General features: G+C 46.8%; 1 protein-coding gene across 2 annotated transcripts in view; it reads right to left on the bottom strand.

The window, feature by feature from the left end:
- Positions 1–23,605, bottom strand: part of LOC122401098 (extracellular sulfatase SULF-1 homolog) — a 57,715-nt gene that overhangs the window by 5,286 nt on the left and 28,824 nt on the right. For both annotated transcript variants that reach the window (XM_043403035.1, XM_043403036.1), the window contains exons 2-8: positions 21,466–21,772; positions 20,955–21,194; positions 8,376–8,697; positions 2,136–2,286; positions 1,820–1,995; positions 587–697; positions 68–360 (exon numbers count right to left, since the gene is read on the bottom strand). In XM_043403035.1, coding sequence (XP_043258970.1) covers positions 68–360; positions 587–697; positions 1,820–1,995; positions 2,136–2,286; positions 8,376–8,697; positions 20,955–21,194; positions 21,466–21,712 — 1,540 coding nt within the window. In that variant the 5' untranslated portion in view covers positions 21,713–21,772. The remainder of the gene's footprint in view (positions 1–67; positions 361–586; positions 698–1,819; positions 1,996–2,135; positions 2,287–8,375; positions 8,698–20,954; positions 21,195–21,465; positions 21,773–23,605) is intronic.

The following is a 23,605-nucleotide window of genomic DNA, read 5'->3' as shown; positions in this document are numbered from 1 at the left end:
TAAAGTGCATAAAAGCTAATGATTTACCGTTTAATACTCTGTTAAAGAAAATAGGAAAGCGCGTTACTCGAGTCGTCGATGATCGAGTCCTCGAAGTCTTCGTCTTCGGAAATGTCCTGGTCGCTGCCCGTGTCGTTCTCTAAAAATCGATGTTCCGCGTCGTGGTCGATGTCCGAATCGGTGACGTCTTCGTCTTCCTCTTCCGGTGTCGCGTTCGCATGTTGTTTCGCGAGCGTGGCGTTTTGCCTCCTGGCTTCCCGCGCCTTCGATTCCGCAATCGATTCCGGAGTCTCGCGGCGACCCGAGGATTCTATCAGGAAAGTGTCTGGCCACTTGAACTTGGACCTCCTTCCGTGTCTACTGCAACATGTAATTTTTATTTTTCGAAAATTGAACACTTGTTGGAAATTTCAGTAAAAACGCTGGATAGAGAATTTTTAAAATATTTATTGGCGCTCATTGCTAGACGCAGTCGAATCGACTCGAATTTCGCAGCAATTTTTATCCGTGGAACCTTCGGAGCTGGTTGGCATTCGATACGTCGGTATACATATCGCGTACAGGGAAAAATTGGCAATGTACTCACTTCTGAAAAAGTTTCTTGAAAGAACGACCGTCCATCTGCGGTGGCGTCTCTACGCCGGCCATATCCAGGAACGTCGGCGCCAAGTCGATGTTCAAAACTATGTCGTCTACTCTGCAACGTCATATAGATGCTTTATTGTAATCCAATATTGGAGCTTGCCCCTTCGAGGTAAATACCGATCCGTGGCGCGAGCATATTTCGCCGCGAGTGTTCTAACGCATTCATTTCTCGTTTCTTGTTTACATCCGGGGTTGGTTATAAAGCGTCTGTTATTATCTTTTACAAAAAGTCTCGACTGCTTTTCATCGTAAAACAAAGAGTGTTTTAGTTAAATGGCACATAAATTAGTATAAATTCCACGTTTTACGGTATAAAAACATGGAATTTGAGTTACTGGCAGTTATTAAATTCCCAATAGCAAACAGAAGAAGAAGCGAACTGCACACGGAAGTGCTCGCGAGGAACATTAATCTAACAGCGATATTTATAACAGACATCGGGAAGCGTGCTTCAATTTATAGGCGTATGGTCGCGGGTTCACGTTCACACGGTAGTTTGGCAACGCGAGCCAGTGGGCTGTCTCGGTTTACCAGCTGTTTTTTCGTCGATCGGTTTCACGGGTCGTGGTCGATAATTTGCCGCTTTCGAGTCTCCTCGTGGCGGGCCACAGAACCGTAATTCCAGGAGACACCCAGACAACAGTCACTTACATGGAAGCGTTCTATTTATTGCCGTGAAATCTTACCGGGGGTTTAAGGGATCGAAACGGATCGTGCTTTCGATGCCGGGATGCTGATAAACCGTTGTTTTAACGCGATTCGCGATTACAGCGATTATCGGACAAAATTATTGTGTACGCTGTGTATTTCAACGGAAAATTTACGAGACGACTGCTCTCCGTACTATCATCGATAAGGTGTTCGACGAGTTCCGTCTCATTCTACAAAATGAAAAGCCAAAAGGCGCGAAAATCGAGAGCTAGAAACAGTCGCGGATAACATCGTTGTAAATCATATTGTATATCTGTGGATCGATCAGAGTGAACTGTGTTACAACGTGTCTTAGAAATTCGCGTCTCGTCTTGGTATTTAACAGGCACCCGATCTTTCGTTTGTTTGCTTTGTTAGTTCGTTTCGAAGACTAAACGAGCGTTTCCGAGTAGGAAGTATTCGAGAAATCCGTGCGTAGTTCATCCTACGTGGAATTAAAATAATAATAAACTGGTGTGCTTACATGGTGCCGGGCTCGATTCCAGGTCCTCTGATGAGGAACGGTACTCTAACGTCGAATTCGAATGGGAAGCTCTTCCCTTTGATCAGCCCGAATTGACCCAAATGGTAGCCATGGTCGGATGTGTATATTATGTACGTATTGTCCAGTTCCCCCAGGTCTTTCAGTTCTTGGTAGATCTGTTAACAGAAAATGAACCATAAAAAATGAGTCGTCGTTTAAACGAAGCGACTTTTACGCGTCATCCTTTGACGCATTCGTGGAAGAATGCTTAATTAATAGGTGTCAAATGCTGTTAAGTCTTGCGAATCATTCTTACCCTGTTTACCGCATCGTCGACGCTTTGCAGCGTCTGCAGTCTCTTGGTCATCAGGAGATCCGTGAATTGCTTATGGATCGGCTGCATCTTCTGCGTGACTTGCAAGATCCATTGTTTATCGGGGTTCGGTGCATAGTCGTAGGCCGGAGTGCTGAAGCAAAACATTCAAATATCTTCGTTAGATTTTTCATACATGGTACGGTGTTCCGTGGAAATGTTTTCGGAATTCATAGCAGTACCGTTTCGTTACGAAACATTCATTTACCTCTCGGAGATGCTAGAAATTATTATCTAATCGTCCGCGATAAGAAAGGTTGAAAGCGATCCCGCGCGACAGATGTTTAAGCCGAGTCATCGAAGCCTTCAGTGCATTAGCAATTAATTACCAGCCCTTGGTTGGGTTTCCCCCCCGTTAAACTATTCCAGTTCCCCGATCAACTCTCGCAGCGAGTCGAATAAGTAGGATTTAGGTGTACGCGCGGTGTTCCCCGCCGGAATCCGAGCCGGCTAGGCGAAATTGAATTAACCTCGAGCATCTAGCAAGACGTAAGAGTTCGATGCAACGAGAAGGTAAAACACAGCGGACCCTCGAGACACCGTATCCTCTCTCCTCCTTTCTCTTTCCACCTAGCTCTCAACCAATTACGCGAGACACGAAATTATGGGTAATTGGCCCTTCACCTTCCTCCGCGTCCTTCAGGAACGCTCGCCTCGAACGTAGAGGATCTTTGTCTTATTGGCGGATCGTCGTACGGGATGCAGGAACAGGTTTACTCGGTTCGGTCGGTCAGAAATTTCATAGAAAACGGGGTAGTGGCGGAGGAAAATTCGAGACGCCGTGCTTTTCCTCCTGGAACCGTCGCGCAGACGCGATCGAAAATAACCCGAAATACTGTGGAACATCGTAGAGTATTTCGCCGGGTGGAAATAAAATCGGAAAGTGCCTTGTTCGTGAAGGAGAAGGAAAAAGAACGCGGGAAGCCGTGGTTCTTAGTAGAGAACACGTTGTTCGCGTTAATTTCGCCTTATAGCCTTTTCGTATGCCCGGCTGCTGACGGCCGTAAAGCGGCTCGTTGCTTTATGCAAATTTAAAATAAAGCGCGTAATCTGACGGAGGCCCCCGGACGAAGAATACTCTCGTTCCGTCGACGTCCCTCGCCCTTCTCTCTCTTTCTCTCGACGTATTTCGTCTGGACTCCTTAATTGCGGCCTATTCTGCGTACACCGGCTCGCCACGGCCACTTAACTTTCCCGCGAGACACTCGACGATTATATTTGCACCCAGACACGTGCCCCCCCCGCGCACCTTCCGTCTTGCGTTGCGTCTTGCTCGTTTGTCTCCGGATGCATCCCTTGCGCGCTCGTCGTTCGGTTACTCGGCTGTCTGCACGATGCCTGGTTAATCGACCGCTTAAGATTAACCGTGGACAACTTAATTATGGAATGGAACAGGTTGATTCTTAGTTCGGTCTGTCTGTTTCGCTGAACGGGCTGCTGCCAATATCAATGGTGTTTGCGACGAACGGATAAACGTTCGGACATTCGCACCGTTTCTCGGCTATCTTCTCTGCGTCCACAGGCGTGGTCGTTGTTGGAGGTCTGTAATACTTAACGACGCGCGGTTCTTGTTTCTTTCTTGCGGAAACAAGACTCGAAAAACGTTCGCATTCCACGTAGGCGGATGCAAGAATATATCGGATACCGAAGGTAATCGATATTTGAGTGACTCGAAGTGGCTGTTAAGCATCACCGAGTACCGCGGAAGCACGAAAGGAGGCCATGTAAAACGAAGAAAACTAAATCTTCGCCGGTAATAGCATCCATCGAAGACGAGCTTTCGAGTTTTTCTTTTAGCTTTACAACGATGGCGATCGAAAACATCTTTAAAAACGATTCGATATTACTTGGTACCGTACATATCGCATCCAGCCATAAAGCATCGATTGTTAAAGCGTTCCAAATATACACACACTAAATTGCCAAGTACAAATGATCCAACTGTCTCGTTCGAGCATTGCTCCGATCGACATATTTCACGTTGAACTATTAACGATCTCGCATCAAGACGATCCATTCGTCTCTGTCGATTCTACTTTCCTGTTTTCTCTTTTCTCGACTGCGGATCCTCGACCGCGTTTCCTTCGACGCTCGATGCACTCGGTGCAACGTTTCCTCGCGTCTTTTACTCGAATCGAATCGAATCGATACCCGTGCATTCTGACGTCTGGTATTTATCTCCGGTTCGTTAATATATTTTACCGTACCGATTCTTATCTCGTATCGATTCCATTATCGCGAGATCTGTACAGATCTTAGACCGGAAGTCGGCGCCGCGATGCACAAACGAGCGACGCGCCAACGATCGTGATCGTGTGGTTTTCGAAAAAAAAAAAACAACGAGAAACCCTGCCGAGACGTTCGAACCGATCGGTGCCCTATTTAAATTTTTTCACCACACATCCCTAAACACCAAGATATCAGCGGCGCGCCGTGCGATAATTGCCGCATAAATTTCTTCTACTAATTACTCCGACGATAAATCCGGATTATCTGATCTGGGAGGGGTGATATTAACAGAGCCGCGCAGGTTTTGCTGGGAATTAAAATAGAGCCTGCAGGCAAACGTTACAAACATTGGCCGTGCCTGCGATATGCACGCTTAATACAAGCCGAATCTCTGATAAACTCGATTCTCTCGGCGTTGCCCTCGGATTAGTCATGGTGAAAGGGCGCTGTCAAAATATAAACGTGCCAACGGGCCGCGATAACGGTAGTAGAGGTTCTGTCGCGCTCGGCTTTCCATAACGTTTAACCGAGAGACGCATTGCACGGCCATTAGCACGATCAGATCGGGGTAGATCAACCGTATTAATCGGTGAACGCCATGGACCACCTGGAAACGAAGACGAACCACTAGCCCATCAATTCGATATTAAAAGAATTTAACTTTTTTCTTTTAAATAAATTCAACGATCGATAATCGCGAGGAGTTCGTGGAAGTGACTATTAAACTGTTTCGAACAGAAATTTTTTAACTACAGTACCTGTTTGATTCTGCAAACGCCTTGTGCACTTTTCAAATTCTTATTTCTATAGTTCGCGTTTCGTATCGCTTTCTGTACGGTTCTCGATTTCGATCGAACGATCGATACCTGGTGTCCTGGTATCGCGTCGCGCAAGGCGACCGCTTATCAGATGTTACATAAAGCAGACAAGAATCCTGCGCTGCTTGTAAAAGTAAATTGCACGGAACCGTTCTGGAAAACGAGTTACAATCTGCACGATGTCATTCCGTTTGACACAAAGGAATTACGCGGATATCTATTACACGATCAACGCGTCGCGTTACACGCTCGAGATCATGCATTATTAAATCACGATTATTGACCCGCTAATTCACTAGAGACCCGCGATTACTCTTGTTCCGCGTGTACGAAATTAAACGATAGTAATTGTTGTCTCAAACGGTGGTCTAGATTGGGAACAACGATACTATTTGTTTCTAGATACCAATAGAATGCCATTAAAAAAGCCTATTTTCAGTTTAAATGGCATCCTTTAGTTATGATATCTTGCAAGGCAATCTGGGTTTATCGTAGCTGGAGAAGCGCCGAGTTCTTTTCGATCTTCTATTTTTGCACAAACCTATAAACGGTCTCTCTTACTCCGATACGCTATCTAAATTCATACTCTTTATTTCGTCTAGACTTTCAAGAAGATCCAAAATTTGTTACGTTCAATTCCACCGCATCCTGTATGCGGCAGAAAATGTGATTTTTAACCCTTCCCGACGTTTGTATGTGTAACACATAGAAGTACATCGTTTACCGTACAACGAAACGTACAACTTCTGGTTTCAATCCTGGCGAATGATTAACGTACACTGCAGCATTTGTTGGTCCGATCAGCGAACAGTGAGCCTATTATGCGAAGGTTCCACACGCGATTAGTCTGTTCTTTTCGGCGTTTCAATTGCTTCGTTAATTACAACGAAACGACGAACGATGGTCAGCGTTTTGCGGACCACGCGGTTTAATATCAGGAATTCTGGCCCAGTTTGCGCTCGGAAATCCGGTAATGAATCGTTCTGTCGCAAACAGGGAGGAACGGAGTTCTTTTCTTCCCTCGTAAAAGATACCTAAGTACAACTGCATTGCATTAGCACGGCAACGACCTACATAAAGAAAGGCAGAAAAAAAAGGGTCGGAGACGCTAGCGAGAACGATGCCTTTACGAGTCCCGTCTTTTCTGCCTCCACGTCAAATCTCTATAAAACTCGGTAACTGTGGTACTCCTGTGTAGGACGGACAAGCATTTCGAAAAAGTTGGCGAGCAGAGGCGGTGTGTACTAACAATGATTCACAGACATAACGGAGTTCTCTGTCAAACGCAATAGTAGAAAGATCCCTTTAGAATCGATCCTCGCGAGAACTCCGATCGACGGCATACGCTTATCACAGAATAGCGACGAATAAAAAAAATACTCCGTACAATGAGGCAATCTGCAGTCCCCCGGTTCACAAAAGATCCCTCGTGAAACGTCACGCGTTTCTCTCCTCGTCGTCTGAATCGTAATCGTAGATAGTTCCATACACGCGTCCAGCCGGGGAAAGAGACGAGAACAGAACGCGTCGTCGTACAGAGACGGAAGGAAACCGTGGATGTGTTGGTTTTTTATTTTTTATTGTTTTGTCGCGAAACAGAGACAGGTGAACATAATACCTGCATCGCGAAGGTACAATGACGGGCGTTGCCTGTGTCCAGAGGGGCGAGACGAGACTATCCACGAGGGGTGCGCGCGTTTTTAGTGCTTTTCATCGCGCACACTGCACCGCGTCTAGGGCCACTCCATCACCCGACGATGACACCGTGGCTGCGGTTATCTATCCGGTTGTCTAGTCTAGAGTGCCTCCGTCTCTCGTTTTTCGCCTCCATCTTTCGCTGGTCTTTCGCTGGTCTTTCGCCCGTACGGTATTAAACCGTTCACCGTCGAAACAACGTAGATTTCCTCGGTTACCCGCGACTCCTTCGTCTACTTTCTTCCTGTTCTTTTTTGCTCCACCGTCGCCTATTGTACGGTCACAAGAACGGTGATAGAACTTGGACGCCGGACGTCGAACGACACGCTCGATACACGTTTGTTGGTTCGGAGAAACAAGTCTGATTGTCAGGTAGCGCGCGTATGTGTCGCGACGTGTACGGTATCGTTCCTCGCGCGAAGTCGAACGTCATCGTGAATGAAAATTAATTGCGACGCACCGGGGATCGTTTATCGGGTCATTCCCTAAGCGATCAAATTGCTTATCGATGCACAGGAACTATCCTAATATATGGGTCCATTGTTAAAATTCTTGTTACGTCTGTCTCTCGGAACAACGTATTTTTCTTCGTAACTATCTCTTAGTAAACTTGAATTAGAAGCGTCGTATCCCGAGCTACAGGCCATTGTATCGAGCTTACGAGCCTCTATTCTTCACGCTTTCACTTATAACCAAAAGAACCTCGCCATACTGTGTCCTCCACGAAGTGAAACGTTCGTACCTACCGTTCGAAATAAACGAGTCATCCAAGCGACTTGTCTCGAATGCTCCATCCTCCGCATTAGACGATTCTAATATGTATACACGGCACAACGAAGGCTGCCGTGAAAGTACAGAAAAACGCGATTCAGCTTTCGCGCGTTTTATACGCCGGTGCAATTCAACGCGTTGAAAAGATTATCATTATCGTGTGGTTTTAGAGCTCGGTCTAACGATACGGTCTCGGCGAAAGAAAGTAGATTGCGACTAACGCGTCTCCGTGAAAAGCGCGTATAAAGAAGAAGCGCGAGCTACGTGTGTGAATAATAATGCAGCCAGTTGCCTCGAATCTCACGAGTCTTGCACGCTCTTTGGCGAGCTCGAGATCTATTTCACGAGAAGGAACTTTTGGACGAATAAGCGATGCGTCGAAAGGTCTATAATACAGTTTTTAATATTAATACGTTTCGAATGTGTTAAACTTGTAAAACCTCGCGGATTCGATCTTCTCCGATCGGAAAATCGATCCGAGAGGAGTCTGGAAATTCGGAACTCCGGAAATCCGCGGTTCCGTCGCGTTCGTTAAAACCGGAGGACCATGGATCAACGGCAAACAAATTCCTGATCCGGGCTAACGAACTGACCTACATTCACGGGGTTCGAGAGTCGAAGGACAACCAGTAACGAAGGCAAACACAACGACAAAGTTTCTGGTACTTACTGGTGAGTGGTGACGTTGAAGAAGAGATGCGAGAACTGGGGTGCAGAGTCCTCTGGTCCGTGCGGCGCCGGGAAACTCGCGACGAGCATCACCGGCTTCCGGGCGAAATTGTGTTTGCTCTGTCGGAGAAAAGCCACGCTGTCGTTCGCTATCAGGTCCGGATAATAGTCCTTGCTGTACTCGAAGCCGTGCTTTATCTTCTTGCCGTTCATGTTGACGCTGTAGTTGTAGTACCGTGAATTCATTATGAGGCCGCCCCACTCCCGCCATCCCGGCGGTATGTATGAGCCGTTGTACTTGTTCAGATACTTGCCGAAGTACCCTGAAACGTGTGTTTGCGATAACGTGGATTAAATTTCCGCCGACCGACGGAGTCTCTTCGGCCGAACCGTATCCGTAACCGTAATCGGATTCAGCGAAAGGTTCCCGATGTTCGTAATGCCGATTGTTCGACTCGAATCATGCTCTGATCGATCGTATCCACGGTGCACCCGATACAACCGCGAACTTGTTTCTGTCAGGGACATTTCGTTTTATTTTTTACAGCTTTGACAAATTATACATAGAAAAAATTTGGAATCGGGGCTCGCGATCGAATGAGTAATGATTACGAGGCGTGGTCTGGACTAACGAAAAATATATTCTACTCCCGACTATCGCGGCAGTAATTAATGTGCTATGGACACGCTCGGTTCGTCGCAGGAACTGACTCGTGTAACAGATCGATTACCGTGGCTAACGGTTTAGTTTTATTTTACGCGATTCGAATCGGAAAGCATGTTGCACAAAGGTTAGCTTGAAAAGCAGTCTCTGGCTGTTTTTCTGCTTTGTGCAAACTCCTATATACAATGTATATATTTTGTACCGATGTGCATGATAAAGATGTTTAATAATAGCAATGATTAACCCTACGAAACTACGGTCGATTATGTATTCAATCGTTATCGCTTAGCATACCAAGTTACTTGCTAGAAATTTCATGTACGAAACGTTCGGTACATAGCGCATATTCGCGGCTTCGTATATGGGACTTTAACCACTTAGCTTGGAATTACGTCTTCCAGGCGTGCAACTTACTGCAGTTCAAGAATGCCATGCATACGAAGAAGCGCTCCGCATCGAACTTTTGGTACCACCCAACCGTCAGATTATTAGATAAATATATTTTATTTTATTTGTAAAATCCAACATTGCGTATGCCAACCAGCGTTGAGCGAAATGTAATTCGATTACATTTGCCATCATAAATCCTTGCACAAAGTAATTGCACTATAATTACAAGCTCGTAAGATACGATGCATTTATTCGGCAAAAGCAATCGTGGCAAACGTAGTTGGATTACATTTTACTCAAGGTGGACGCAAACTGCTAAAAGTTTCAGTTTCTTTTCGGTGGGAAGTTTCAAATTTATAAATTTCTAACGAAATCTGTACTTCTCCACGGTCACGGGCTGCGATGGAAAGTCTGGAGAAGAAATGTTCCGAAGAGGTGCAGGTTTTCTTTCCGGAAGGTCTCGATAAATCAAAAGGCAATCCCATTTTCCGCTCTCTATCTCTAGCGTACAAAGGTGCGTCGGTCAAGATTCATCTTGCCGAACGTTGAATTATTCATACGGGTAGCATCAAATAATTAATTCAAAAGTACCACCGCCGTCCCTTTTGCCGTCCCTACAGCGTTTACATACCTGGTACCGGTAGCCGCGGTAGGGCCCGATATCGAGTTTGTACCGAACCTTATTTATAACAGTTGCACGGGAGAGGGGGTTCGGACCAGGACAACTTTTTGCCGGGCCAGGACCACCGAGCAGGACCAATCGCATTACTCTCGTTTTGCGTTAACCGATGACATCTCAATAAAGGGCCGCCTTGTCTGCTAAATATAAAGAACAGTAAATCTTCTTGGAAGGGAGACCGATGCTTCCAGCAAAAATTTCGCGCGCGTCCTCAACGACGACCTTTTAGGAGTCGATGATTCGAGGCAATCGCAATGATAGCTGAATTGTTCGTTGCGATAAAATATCTGTTTCGCTACTGCCAGTGATTAACAGACACCAGGAAAACTTTTTCGGAAGATCGTTCGACAGAATCGATGACGCCCTGTTCTGTTCTGGAACGGAATCATGAAATCACTCGCGACAGGACGCCCGTTCTGGTATTTTATTCGATACGAGCTGGCGGTCGAACCGGAAGAGAGAGAGAAAAAAAAGAGTCGCGGATTAATTAGCAACGTCGTTTAAAAGTTTTCTCGATCGTCACGACTAGATACTGTCGGGCCACTTTTCGAAAGCAAGACACGTTTCTCACGGAACAGGTTTAAAGGATCACAAGCTGATCTGGAAGAAGAATTTGCATAAAAGACTGTTTGCGTCGACCCGGTGGTTGGCCGCTTCCACGATTGCGCTTTAATTATCGATAATTCGGGCTTATTGACCGGAGCGCTGTGAATACGTTGAACCAACGACATCCAAAGTTATCGGTCAGTTAATCAAATTAATCGTCTCGATTCAGTCTGTGCCCGGGTTCGAATTATGTAAAGCTTACTTTCCTTCGTAATGAAAAAACTCAACTACAGATACATAATTATTAATTTATAGGTATAGTTTCGCTCTAAAGAAACTCTTAGAAACATGTACACGAGTACGAAAGAAACCGCTTCCTATCGAAATTATCAACTTTTTCAAAATCTTATTCCACGTTTTCGACGTATTTTTTGGCAAACCTTCTCTCTTGTTGCGAATGCCATGAATTATGCAACAAATCTTCGTTTGTATGCATTTCTTGGTATCGATTCGTTTGGGTCGTTCCCGGTGCATTTTTTGGGGTCGTTGCTACGGTTGTTTCAAGTACACTTCGCATGACGCTGACTTAACGCCAACCTAAAAATACCTGGATGCACTAGGACAGCCGTAAATATCAATTAGATTCTTATCCTGAAACGCGATGCTAGCGAAGAACGCGGACCGGTATAGCGTGCTCCAATAACGATCAAGCCATTGCTAACGAGTCTAATTGGCGCCTCGTCATTCCAGTTAATCACTGTCGTCGTGCTTTTCAGCTAGATAGGTCGTCGGAAAAACGTTATCGCAAAGCAGTCGCGGCTAGGTTAAATCTCGGCAATCTGACCCTTCATTTCCGGCAAGTCCTTCCGGCGCCCGCTATTTTTCATCTCGATAACCGTCCACCATTTTAAGTTTCTAATATATTACCGTCGTTATCCGGCTTTCGTCTCGCGAAAAACGAGTACACGTCAAAGAACAACCTTCGATGTCATTCTCGATTCGGCGCGGTCCGTTGGCGCGATACACCCTTTACATGAAGCCGTCGGTTGGTCTGGCCCATATTCCTGCTGCATAGTAGTGTATATCCGCTGCATCGATCGCTGCAAACCCTTCCTCCCCTCGTCCATTCCCTCGAATTCGTTTTGTTTGTTCCGACCGAAGCTCGGTCCGCGACTGGCGCCAGGATATCACGGATCCTCCTTCGTTCTTTTGTCCCGCTTTGTCGGACAGGCCGATCGACCGACCGTGTGTCTCGGCTTTTTACGATCCGGACGCCGTCATCAAGACCCGACCATTATTTTTGCATTTTCACTTGCACGCTGCGCGCTTTTTCTGCTTGTCGGTGCCGCGCCAGTGCGTTACGCGACCTTCCTCGCGTTCGGGATGCAACAGGTAACACACTGCGGCATCGATTGTGCGCTCGAATCGACCCATTTTTTCGTTTCGCGTTCGCTCCGTGGATCCTGGACGATCGACGATCGCGAACCCTTCCGCGGGATACGCTTTGAAGCCAACTCTTGCCAAGATAATCTTCCGTAAGTCAATTCGAAGGATGTATCTGTGCTCGTTTTAAAAGGCAAAGCCCCCGGTATTTTTCAATCTAAATTTAGACCATCGAAAGGATCCTTCGGATCTTTCGTGCTCTTCTCGTGAAAACGACAGGTCGAGTTGGCTGAATTAGCGAACGATACAAAGCTAAGTGCACCGGTATATTTGGGATATCGAAATTCGATTTTTTGGGATGTAGAAATTCCCAATTATTTCGGTCGGTAGTTTCGTGCGCCGAGAGTATTAACCCCTTTTCCAGGGCGGCTCGTCGATCGTTCACGAGTCTATGTTCTATTTGTACGATTCAACGGCGGGGCGGTTGGCTCTGCGATTTAAAAGCGCATCGCATGACTCTGCCTGCACCCTGGCTCCAACGAGCCCGCCAACGTTCGCCACGAGTCGCAAGAAGAATTGCATAACAAATAGGGTATTTCACGTCGAGCACAAATCACCGGTTATTATTCGAAAATTCCACGATCTCGGTCGGAGTACAAGCAGAGTCGAGCAGAAGGAAGACGAGGATGGACATGAGAAGACTCGTTCGAACAATAGATGCCCGTCGCATCGGGAATTCTAGGAAGGACGGAGTATTCTCAACAATACGAACGTTAAAAGTGCACCGAATTAACTTTCACAGACATATTCCGAGGTTGTAAAATATCTTGGTGGGTAAAATGCATTATTGAGTCGCGCGATTACGGTGTTGTTTAGTCTCGCGGACTATTATATTCAATAAACGTGACACTTCTCTTGCACATTAATCATAGGAAACGTTCCCGACAACTTTTCTCGGTGCCAACGTCTCTCGACGATGCCGTCATTGTGCAGTTATCGCGATTATGCAGATAATAAAGACAGATCTGTCTTATTAACCGTGCAAGCGTTCGTTACCGTCGTAAAGATCTTCGCGTCATCTTCCTCTGTTCCTCGTTCATTCCCGATTGTTCATTTTTACCGTGGCAGATTGGTATTTGTCGAGTAGTATGCGTACGACATGACATATTAGCCAACGATGCCTGACAGACGCATGAAATGTGAGAATTAGAATCACAATGCCCGATACATTTACAATCAATCGCGAGTGTTCGGCGAGTTGTACGCTATCGAAGGGAAGAGTCTCTCTTATTCGTAGCTGCACCTGCATTATCTATTTGCGACGACTCCCACGTGCGTACAGCACATTGCCGTTTGATATTCCTTGGAATCCGAGTGGGTGGTTCGCATAGTAGGTACTATGAAACCGTCTTTTAGTATTCCGTGAACATTATTATTTTACGGCGATAACGAGCATACAATCGAGGTACATACGAATATAGTAAATGTAACGGACCCTAGTTAGTGCTTTTAGACGAGTGAAATTTCGTCAAAATATTCTCGGACGCGTGACGATAGTGTGTTTCCGTATTTTGCAATTCGCTCATAGATCCCGAGCGAAGAAAATGGGCGCGCGACGGGCGTTGTTCGAGGAGCTTGCGGGAACCCGTCGTTCCAGCAGCTTGAGGTGTCATTCGTTTTCACTCAATAGTAGGGAACATCGCGCGCCTTTTGACGACGGCGCAGAGAGGGTCGCAAAACCCCCAATGAATGCACCGATCCGTAAGAGCTGCACCTGCATCGTGGGGGCCCTTTTGTGAGCACGGTGTGCGCGACCCTCGTGTATCTTTCAGCGAACGTGTGGGTGCCCTACGTTAGTCCCGCTCGTCTTCGACCTCCGCCTCTCCTACCTTCTCTTCTCGACGCAGCTCCGCTTCTCTTTCCGTCGTGTCCCACGAGCACTCGAAAAACTGGCGGCCGCGTCCTCTCGAGCCGTAACAACCAGGAACACAATGCTCTTCCATGGGTCTGCTGTAGCGCGGCGCGATTTAAATTTAGATAATCTCACCTGCACGAACCAGAGGAACCCTCGCGCTACCTGCACGCCGCGTACGCGCTCAGGATACACCGTGCTCCCTGAAACCGGAGGCTAACCATTTTTTATCGTTCCTCGCGCGAAAACGTTAATTACACGCGTTGGGTACAACCGAAATTCCTCGAGCAATCTCGTTGCAATGTTTCTTCATCCCTTCGTTTTCAATCCCAAGCTTCTTCGATTAGGAAAATACCTGCCTACTTCGTTATAGTTTTCCATCAGTAATTTTGTATAACTTGGTATAACTTGGTGTTTCGATAAAAATGTCATATCTAGGATCCGGTATCCGACTTAGGGCAGCGAAACGACCGGGGTTGCGTCTTGTATCTCTTAATATTCGGTATCTCGACTAGCTGTGCCCTCCGAGGTTACATCACAGACACGTTCATGGAGATGTGCTGATGCGATCCAATGGATCCTGAGAGATACACGAGGCACAGTCCTATGGAGAGTAACGACTACGTCAGCGACGAGCCGTGCAGCAACAACAGCAACCTGGGCATTTTGATAACGCCCAGTACTCGCTCCAGGATCCTCACGAACGGTCCAGCCGACTTTCGTGCGGTACCTTCGCATCTCTGCTTGTATCTATGTTCAGTTCCTCCCCGTCCCCCCTCCTTTTCGGATCGTACGATCGTGTCCATGCTACATAACTTGAATAGCGTCGGATATTCTCTTCTGGGTGTAGATCTTCCGCCGTGCTCGCCTCTCGAAATAGCCCTGATGGAAACACGCTCCTTCTGAAATCCCATTAATCCCTACGCAGACCGAAACACTTTTCCTCAAATCTTACAATTATATCGGTTTAAAAGTTTCAACAGCACGAAACAAAATGGTGCATTCTCTGCGTTTCGATGAACCGGTTCGGTTTTATAGAAATATTCGAACACGTTTCGAGGAACACGGGCCTGTACGAAGCTCGCGAATTATGAGACAGCGGACTGGGATCACAAGTTGAACAACGCGATATATCGTTTACTAGGATCTCCTCGAGTCATTGCAAGCCTCTATCCCTCTTCTCTTGCTTCTCTCTCGCTTAGTTGTATCCACGATTCAAGGAATACCCTATTCGATCGCCATATACGACATCCCGGAACCGTGCGAACTTACAAGCGTATAAGGAGATTTGTTTTATTACTAGCTAGGCTCGCAACCTGGTGCGTGAGGGTAGACGAGTCGAGTGTAGGTTCTTGGCACGCATCGATGCGAAAATACGGCCGCGAACAATCGAGCATGCCAGCGAAACGTAAATCCACTATAAGAGGACACAGCCCTGGCCATGAATTTTCTTCGCGTTGGACACAACCGTGCATCGAAACGGGTTGGAAATCGCGCAACTAAATTCGAATGGAAATTTTATTAAAGTACAAGTTGCGGTTAACGGTAACTATTCGGTCCCATCGTAGACTCTTTTGAATACTACATAGTTAGAGGCGTGCTGCTCCCACATGTCGGTGATCAAACGCCACGGGATTGGATCTACCAACACGTGTACGCTAAGGTGAAACGATTTCTCAACTAATAAAATAGTAATATCCGCATGTCGCAGTCTCCGGATTGAGATCCGCATTGAAATACTATGAATCAATGTCGGAAAAATTTAATCGATATTTTAGAAGCATATTGCGCGTAGCAGAGACGCTTCGTTATTATGAGAATGCGAATCATTCTATGAGATACTGCGAAATGCAACTGCAAACGGTTCAGCGGTTTTTCGATCCTCTCGCGAACAGAGTTTCAGGAAACACGCGTGCAACGTGGTAAAACGCGAAACCGGCGAGCGAACCGCTAATTATTGAGAGTATATCCGCAAGAGCGGCTAGAATATACACCTTTCGAACAGAAAAACATTCGCTGGAGGTATAAACGCAGTACAAAGATCTCGTGGAAAAAGGAATAAGCGAATACCAACGCTGTTTATCGAGGATATCGTGCAATGGAAGTCGCACCTCACATGACGGTTTGCGTCCCTTTTTCAAAAAACTTACCTAAACGTATACTTACGCGACTTGTATTTTTTTTCACTTGCAGCTGTTTCGCTGCACGCCAACGACTATCTGCTAGAACATGCTGCACACTCGCGTGATATCCTTTCCGAGAAATCGAGATCGAGATGCCGCGAATGGCCTGGATTAATAAGTGTAACACGCCGGTGTTCAATTTGCATAGGTAGATCTTCGAGGCGAAAGTAGATAGATCCACAGGACGTCGATCACCGTACGCGGTTTGTTCGCGAAATCCATTAAGATCTATCAGATATTCTATTAAGATATCAGGACTTGGGCAACGATGCACCGATGTGCAAATGCGCTGCTGGATGCAACCTTCGATAAATTCCAACTGCTATTTTTCGTGTCGGTTACGAGCGCGCATTCAAAGGGTTCTACCATTTACGAAGGACGCGATTTAGAGTTAAAAATGCATCGATCGACTTTAGGCAAGATGCGACGTTTTGTTTGACGATCGTCTTCCCCGCTGTTGGGATTTTCGTTTAACAGGTCTGACCGGTGTAAGGTACGCTACCGAATGTTTTCTCTCCCCATTCTCACTTTCAACACTTCCAGCATCGAATCGAGTCCTTTGGTTATCCTACCGTCGAATCTATCCTTTACCTGACGCGGGTTTCGACGCGTGTGTGGCCTTATCATTATACCTTACGGGCCGCAAAGGGCGTCTTAAAGGGAAAAAGTTTCATCTTAAGACGCTGTCGAAACTCTCGCCTGCTTGCATCTCGAATATCGTCCACTCGAACAATGTTTAGTTCGTTCTCCTGAATTCTCCAGAAACATTATTTGTTTAATAACGTTTTCTGCGAGACGCGTAAAATTTATATTTGGTAAGCACTAGGCGCTGCGTCTATTGTTCCAACGCTCGTTTCCTAGCTATTTTATCTGCGAAACGATCGTGTACGAATATTTTCCTCGGAGAACAATTTTGCTATAGGTTCGCGTTTCATACGAATTACCTTGTACATTGAATTCATTGTTTAAATAGAAAAATCAATAGGAATCGTCTAAGCATCGAGCGTTGCATACCGTTTTCTCTCCCGCGGACGATAACGCGAAAGGACTCGAACAATGGAGGCAAATACCGTTGCCTTGGCTACGCCTCGCATTTACTTCCTGTCGTCGCATTATGCATCGAGACGGTTTTAATAAAGACCGCGCGGCGCATCGATCGGCGATCGAAGGTCGTGCCGCGTAGGTATCGCGGACGCGGTTTCGTGAAATTCAACCTTCGCGAGCAGAAGGGAAAACGAGAACCTCGGTCGGCCGAAAGATTCTCGTACGCGTAAAACTGGTACTCCCGGTTTCGTATCCCCGTTTCATATCTGTTGGCAAGATTCACGCGCATGCACCCTCGTGTAACGCGAAACGATCACGAGGACTAGTTCTCGGACCTAATTAGCATCGGCAAATTCAGTTCTAGTTTCACGCCCGTCCGACAACGTGGGGTCGCGAACGCAGCTTAAAGGTGAGGCCAGGCTAACGTATGCGCGCGTGACAAGATCCTCTTGCGAAGATAGCGAAGAAAATTTGTCGCCCGGCCTGCCAGCCCCGGTATTCTGGTCAGGGACACAATGTACAACAGACGACGATAACGAAACCAGTTCTCTTTCTCTGCCCGTTCCGTACCGGCCCCCGATCGGTCGATCGTCGCGGATCACGGCTCATAATTATTCGCGAAGCGATGCAAACGATCCTACGAACGTCCAATCGACGCCCCACGCGTCGAATATCTTTCTCCCTAGGACCAGATGGAAACGTAAAAAAAAAAGGTTCGACGATCGTTGAGACGGAACCGTGAAAATAACAGGTTCTTAATTTTCGAGACGGTAGAAAAAAAAAGAATGGCCAGAAGCCGACAGTCACGAGCAAACCGGATCGCAAAGCTGAGGTTTGTTTAATGCCTCTGTAATTTAAACTCATTTCATGCGAGATGGATAGCTGTCCGGTCGAAGGTGAATTACGCTGGATAAATTGATTAATTATCACCGTTTCTCGCGATACGACGAAAGGTTATATCCAGCGTCTTTTTACTTTAAAAGAAGAAACAAGTTTTCGTTGAACGACTGAAACGTTACTGGTCTGGCAAAACAAGACCGACCAAGGGAAATGTTACGATAATTAGCCGACGCTGTCGCTCGAAAGTCACGACGGTCTTATTTCAACGAACAAGACCACTTCGTCTAAATGTACGAGGGCGTCGCGCGTCGCAAAATTTTGGAAATCTGCCAATCCCCTACCGGATGTGGACGAGGCTTAAAGGCTGCGAGGCCTGGACTCTTTCAGGGAGCAACGTCCTACCTCCTCGAATATGGTCTTACGTAGAGAAGCTGGTGTAGAAGTACGGACAACGGGGAGACATGGACGGACAAGGAGAGACGTCGTCCGTCGTGGTTAAAGGGAATGCGAGCTCGAAGGGCTCACCCAACAGGAGCCCGTCTACCCGTCGAAGGGTCGAACTGTCACGATCGTGAGAAGATTTTTTGTCTCCGCTCGCGTTCCTGTACTAGTCGTGATCTCTTTTCTTATGTACTCCCCCGGTGATCGTCGACGACGTTGCCCGGGGAATTCGAATGCACAGGGGCCGGTTTCGTCCGTCGTTTTTACGAATAATCGTCCGGCGAGATAGCCAGCAGGATCTATGCACGCTTGTGCCTGAGATACGAGAACCTTCGGTCTAATTTACAAGATCCTGTTGCCGAGACGCTGGTGCCCTAGCTTTTAAGTGACGCATGTCGTCGATAACTGGCACCGGGTCTACGTAAGGACAAGTATTTTTCTTGGATCGTAAAAATACAGGGGAAAGTAAAACACGTACACTGACAGGAATAGATTATTTACCGAAGGGACATTCGATTGTTCTCGCGACGATAACAACTACTACTTTCTGGTCAAATTTCAACTATACTCGGGATTCGTGGCAATCGATGAATAATAAATACGTGAAATTAACAAGACGGTGATAATTTAGGCCGAGAATGTTTTATCGCGTACCTTTCCCTCGATACATTGACCGGGCATTTGGGTATAGCTCTCGACCGTAATTTTCTGTAATGGATCCGCGAAGCTAACAGTAGATCAATTTCAAGCGTAATTTGGAAATAAGTCGTGAGATTTCGAGATAAGTATTCGGCAAAGTAGGCTATCCGAGTTACGTGCTTCTGCCGAAGATAAAAGTGCAAAGCAAGACGAGGGGAGAAAACTTTAATCAGTTACCGCCAACTCCTCGGATAGCCTTGTCGGAAGTAGGACCGAAAGGTCTTTTCTCTCCAGATTACAATGTTTCCGAACGTTTTAAGACCTTACCGATAAAATTCCTCGAAAGTAAATTTAAAACCAAGCATGATAGCCGTGCCTGAACCTTGACAGAATTACTCGAGCCAAGATGGAACTGTCAAGGAGAACCTATTTTTCCTTCCATCTTACTTCATCGAGTTTCCCAGGCATTCGATTTAGCGTAGAATATTACATTGTTGTAGTTTCGCGGATAGTTGACCAGCCACTCTGGCGTTTTGGATGGGGAGGTATTCTAATAAAACGCGACTGCTTCGAAGGATACTCGTTGAACGTTCGATTCGCCCTTTAAACGGTTGGTTCTCGATCATCGAACGTCCTTTAAATAATCCGAACGCGATTAAACTCCAACAGTGCCGGCGGTCGGCCCTGTTCGAGTTTTCGACGCCTCATAATTGCGTTTCATCGATCCCTCTTCGTCGGGGATGCATCGCAACACGATGAAAGCCCGGTGTATCTCGAGTAGATAGTATCTAGCGAACAATGCAAATAACAATCGACGCATTCTCGGTGCGATTCATCCGTCGACGGAGGAGGTACGAGGTGCAACTCGATCTCCTCGCGCGCGAACACGTTGCAATCGTTTACGGCAGCGGCGAAGATGCTTCGGAGCGCTTCTACGATCGAGCAAGATTCGTCGGATTGTCCGAGCGGGCCAGAACGGCCGGAGATCAGAATTGCGGGTCGACGCGCGGGACAAACTCGCCCGGCGAGATCGAACCCGAGAAATTCTACGGGAATCCAGTACCATATTAGTTGCGGGCGAATTCGAACGTCTCGGTTGGCACGTAATTACGCCCGAGGAACGAGAATCACGGAACCGTGGAACGAAAATAAAATGCGACCGGTCAGGTAGCCGGCACCGTGTTTTTCGGAACTGCGCGCCTCGAGATTTTCTAATTGTTTCGTGGGTTAAACGGCGAACGTAAGATTCGAAAACGGCTTTCGACCTGTTCCCAATTGAAAAATTTCTGCCGCGGCGAATGGACCGTTTCCACGGTAATTGCTTATGCAACAAGGATTTATCGTGTCGAAGGTACTTGACTCCAATTACGCGCGGCGAGTCCGTTGCGCTCGCGGGGAAATAAATAGAAACGCTTCGCTTCAATTGAAGGTGGCCAGATTCTCTCGTATTGCAATGTCAGAGGTCAGCGAATGCGCAGTGGCGTCCCCGCGGCCGTTCCGTTGGATAACCGACGTCGTCGACAAATGGCAAATTCCTCTAACCGCATAGTCATTAAGTTACGATCAGCGACCGCTAACGAAGAACGCGCCGCCATAAATAACCTCCCGAAGAATCTCGACGCGACTAAACGCCCCGTCGACAACTACAAATTGCGTAAATTATACGGTCGTCGATACACCGGGAGACTGTCGCAACGATTCCAGCAAGAAACATAATGTACGTACACGCCGCGCCGACACGGTTCAACGTTTGCGCGTCTCATTCTACTGGCTGTCGTCGTCTAGAGCGACGAGCGCACAGCGAGGAAGGTTCGTCGTCGAGAAGGGTGGAAAGGGATCGTTCGTTGACGAGCACTTACCGGTACGGTATCCTGCGTTGCTCAGGTAAGCGGCGAACGAGTGCGGCTCGTGATCCCGTTGCCATTGGGGGCTGCTGCAGTTGTCGTTGTTCGTGAAGACCTCGTGATTGTGAACGTAACGGCCAGTCAGCAACGAGCTCCTGCTTGGACAACACATAGGAGTGGTCACGTATGCGTGTCTCAGCTCAGCTCCCTCGTCCCTTATTCGCCTCAGGGTCCGTGGCATGAAGTTCAGCGAACCTAAGGGATTGGACCAACCGCAACAGACGATCAAAAGATTCGTTTGGCGAATCTATGTACGCGCCGAAAAGAACTCGGCTCCTATTCAAACGCAGATAAAGGTTTCTCTCTCCTTCTCCTTCGCGCACACGGGCACGTTCAGAGATTACTTTCTCGTAGACAAGTTTGATTGGAATCGAACCTTTGCTTTTACTTCTACTCGTTTTTCGATCGAGATACATACTTATGAAAACAATTGTACAGGCCGTGATACAAATAAAATAGAACTAACCCAGTTCGACGTCCTGATCGTCTGTCAAAATCAGGACTATGTTTGGTTTTCTTTCTCTAGGCTGCTGATACGGCAGATAGGGTGAGTTCGACTGTGAGTTGTAATTGTTGTTGCCATTGTAATTAGACTTGTGAAGGGAACCGCGACGCTGACCACCGTAAACGTCGTCCGCAGGGGCGTCCGCGTCCGTTCGTCTGGCATTGACACCCAACAATAGTACGGCTAAAAACTGTAGTAACTTTCTCATGGTGGCTGGTCGTCGGTTGCAGGCTCTTCCTCTCAATCGGATGTCATATCATGGCTGCTACTGTAACAAGCGAGGCGCGTCGCGCGTTAACAAACGTTTGCTTATGACGTTAATTGGATCGAAAGCTCGATAATTCCTTCTTACGAGCCGTAACCTTCCACCAGATCGATATCGAATCAAACGCAAAATTGGGGACTTTAGCGACAAGCAATATAATAATAATTCTTTATTTACATTTACAATTTCGAACGTCAACGATAAAAAAGGGTTATGAATAATAGATCGTCCGAGTACCTACAGCAATATTTTAAAGGATTACGGGTTCCCAGGACCTCCATCGCGGCATAAAAATGAATTTTACACGCGTGTGCGTTTTCTAGACGTGCCACACAGGAAGATCGCACGATCGCGGCACAACTGGAATTGCTCTAGGGTAAAATTCTTGCGCGACCGAAACTGATTGCATAACAGCTTAATGCCACACGGTGCGTGGTAGTATGTGCGACCGTTTATTATTACCAATAACGCATGGTTCGATCAGGCAGCGTGCGAAACAATTAACGAAGAACGCGATCGATTTCCAGTCAGAGCGCAACTCTATCGAATGGCTCGCTGGCTGGACGTGATCCTTGTAACAAAATATTTAGCCGGAGCAGGTCTTATTGCTCGGAGAAAGATGAAAGACGTAAAAAAGCATGGACGCGGCCTAACCAGGCAATGGGCAGCGTGTACGCCACAACCATAATCGGATAGCTGGGGGTTTTATGGGAAACCCTCGTCATTCCTCGGCATTCCTCCTGGCAGACATCTCGCGAATGACCGGACCCTCGTAAATAGTCGTTAGCACCTGTATTATCCGTGTCTCGTTGAATGGATTATAGTTGCCGTTTATATCAACTTTCTTCAGACTATGGTTTCCCGCTAGGCCAGGTACTTCTTTATTATTTCTCGTTAATATCTCAGCTAGAGGCACTGGCGGCGGTGTCTCGAGCGTCGGAAGATATTTCAGGTTCGTTTTAAAAGCGAACGCGATTCCGATCGAAGGGTGGAAGAACGATGATTCGAGGTTTTACGACGCGAAGCAGAATACAGACGCGAACAACCGAATTGTTATACCTGTAGTAAATTTATTCGAACAGATTCCTACGGGCTTGCAAAAACGTCGAGAAAAGACTTTTCCCTGGCGGGAGAAGAAAGGCGACATTCGCGTCGCGATTCATTCTCTTCCGACCTATTTCCTGCAAAATACGGTCTTTTATTAAATTTCGCGAAACGTGCGATTCTGTTTTCGCTGTTTCGACAACGCGACGAGAATAAGAAATGACCACGATCGAGGTGACATTTTCTCAGTTATTGTTCCGTCCAAGCAACTTGCTTTCAAACGCTAATTTCCTACTGTGGCAAACCCTGTTAGTTTGGTATTTCGTTTCAACATTTACGAGATTTCTCTTGCACGCGTCTTAAACACGATCGAGGTTGCGAATAAGTTCAGGTGCGAGAGCCGTCTTGTAACGTACGAGAATCCACCTTCATAAAGTTCACGAGAATACACCTTTACGCAAAGACTCGCGCGTACATAGATCGGCGAAAGTGAGATTTCATCTTTACGTATCCACCTGGCGCACGGTATTTTACGTTGCTACAAGACCTTCGCGTGTCTTTGTGTACAAGATAGGAAGATAAAATAAGGAGATTCGAGAAACACAAACCGTTTATTTCCTCCGTATGAATTTCCTTGCCTATTCCTATGGAATTCTATGAACGTGCATCTACGATTTCTTTCGACGGAGCTAGTTTCGCTAATGTTTCAACCTCTCCGTTCTGCTACAAATTTCTCTATTCTTTTTAACTCGCGTACGCGTCCCGATACGATCGAAGAAGCGTCGGGATTAT

Source organism: Colletes gigas, unplaced genomic scaffold (assembly GCF_013123115.1).
Source record: "Colletes gigas isolate AHSC1104 unplaced genomic scaffold, ASM1312311v1 Colletes_gigas_Sc00021, whole genome shotgun sequence".
Lineage (NCBI taxonomy): Eukaryota > Metazoa > Arthropoda > Insecta > Hymenoptera > Colletidae > Colletes > Colletes gigas.
The sequence above is the reverse complement of the archived record's forward strand: the minus strand, read 5'-3'. Positions and strand labels throughout refer to the sequence as shown.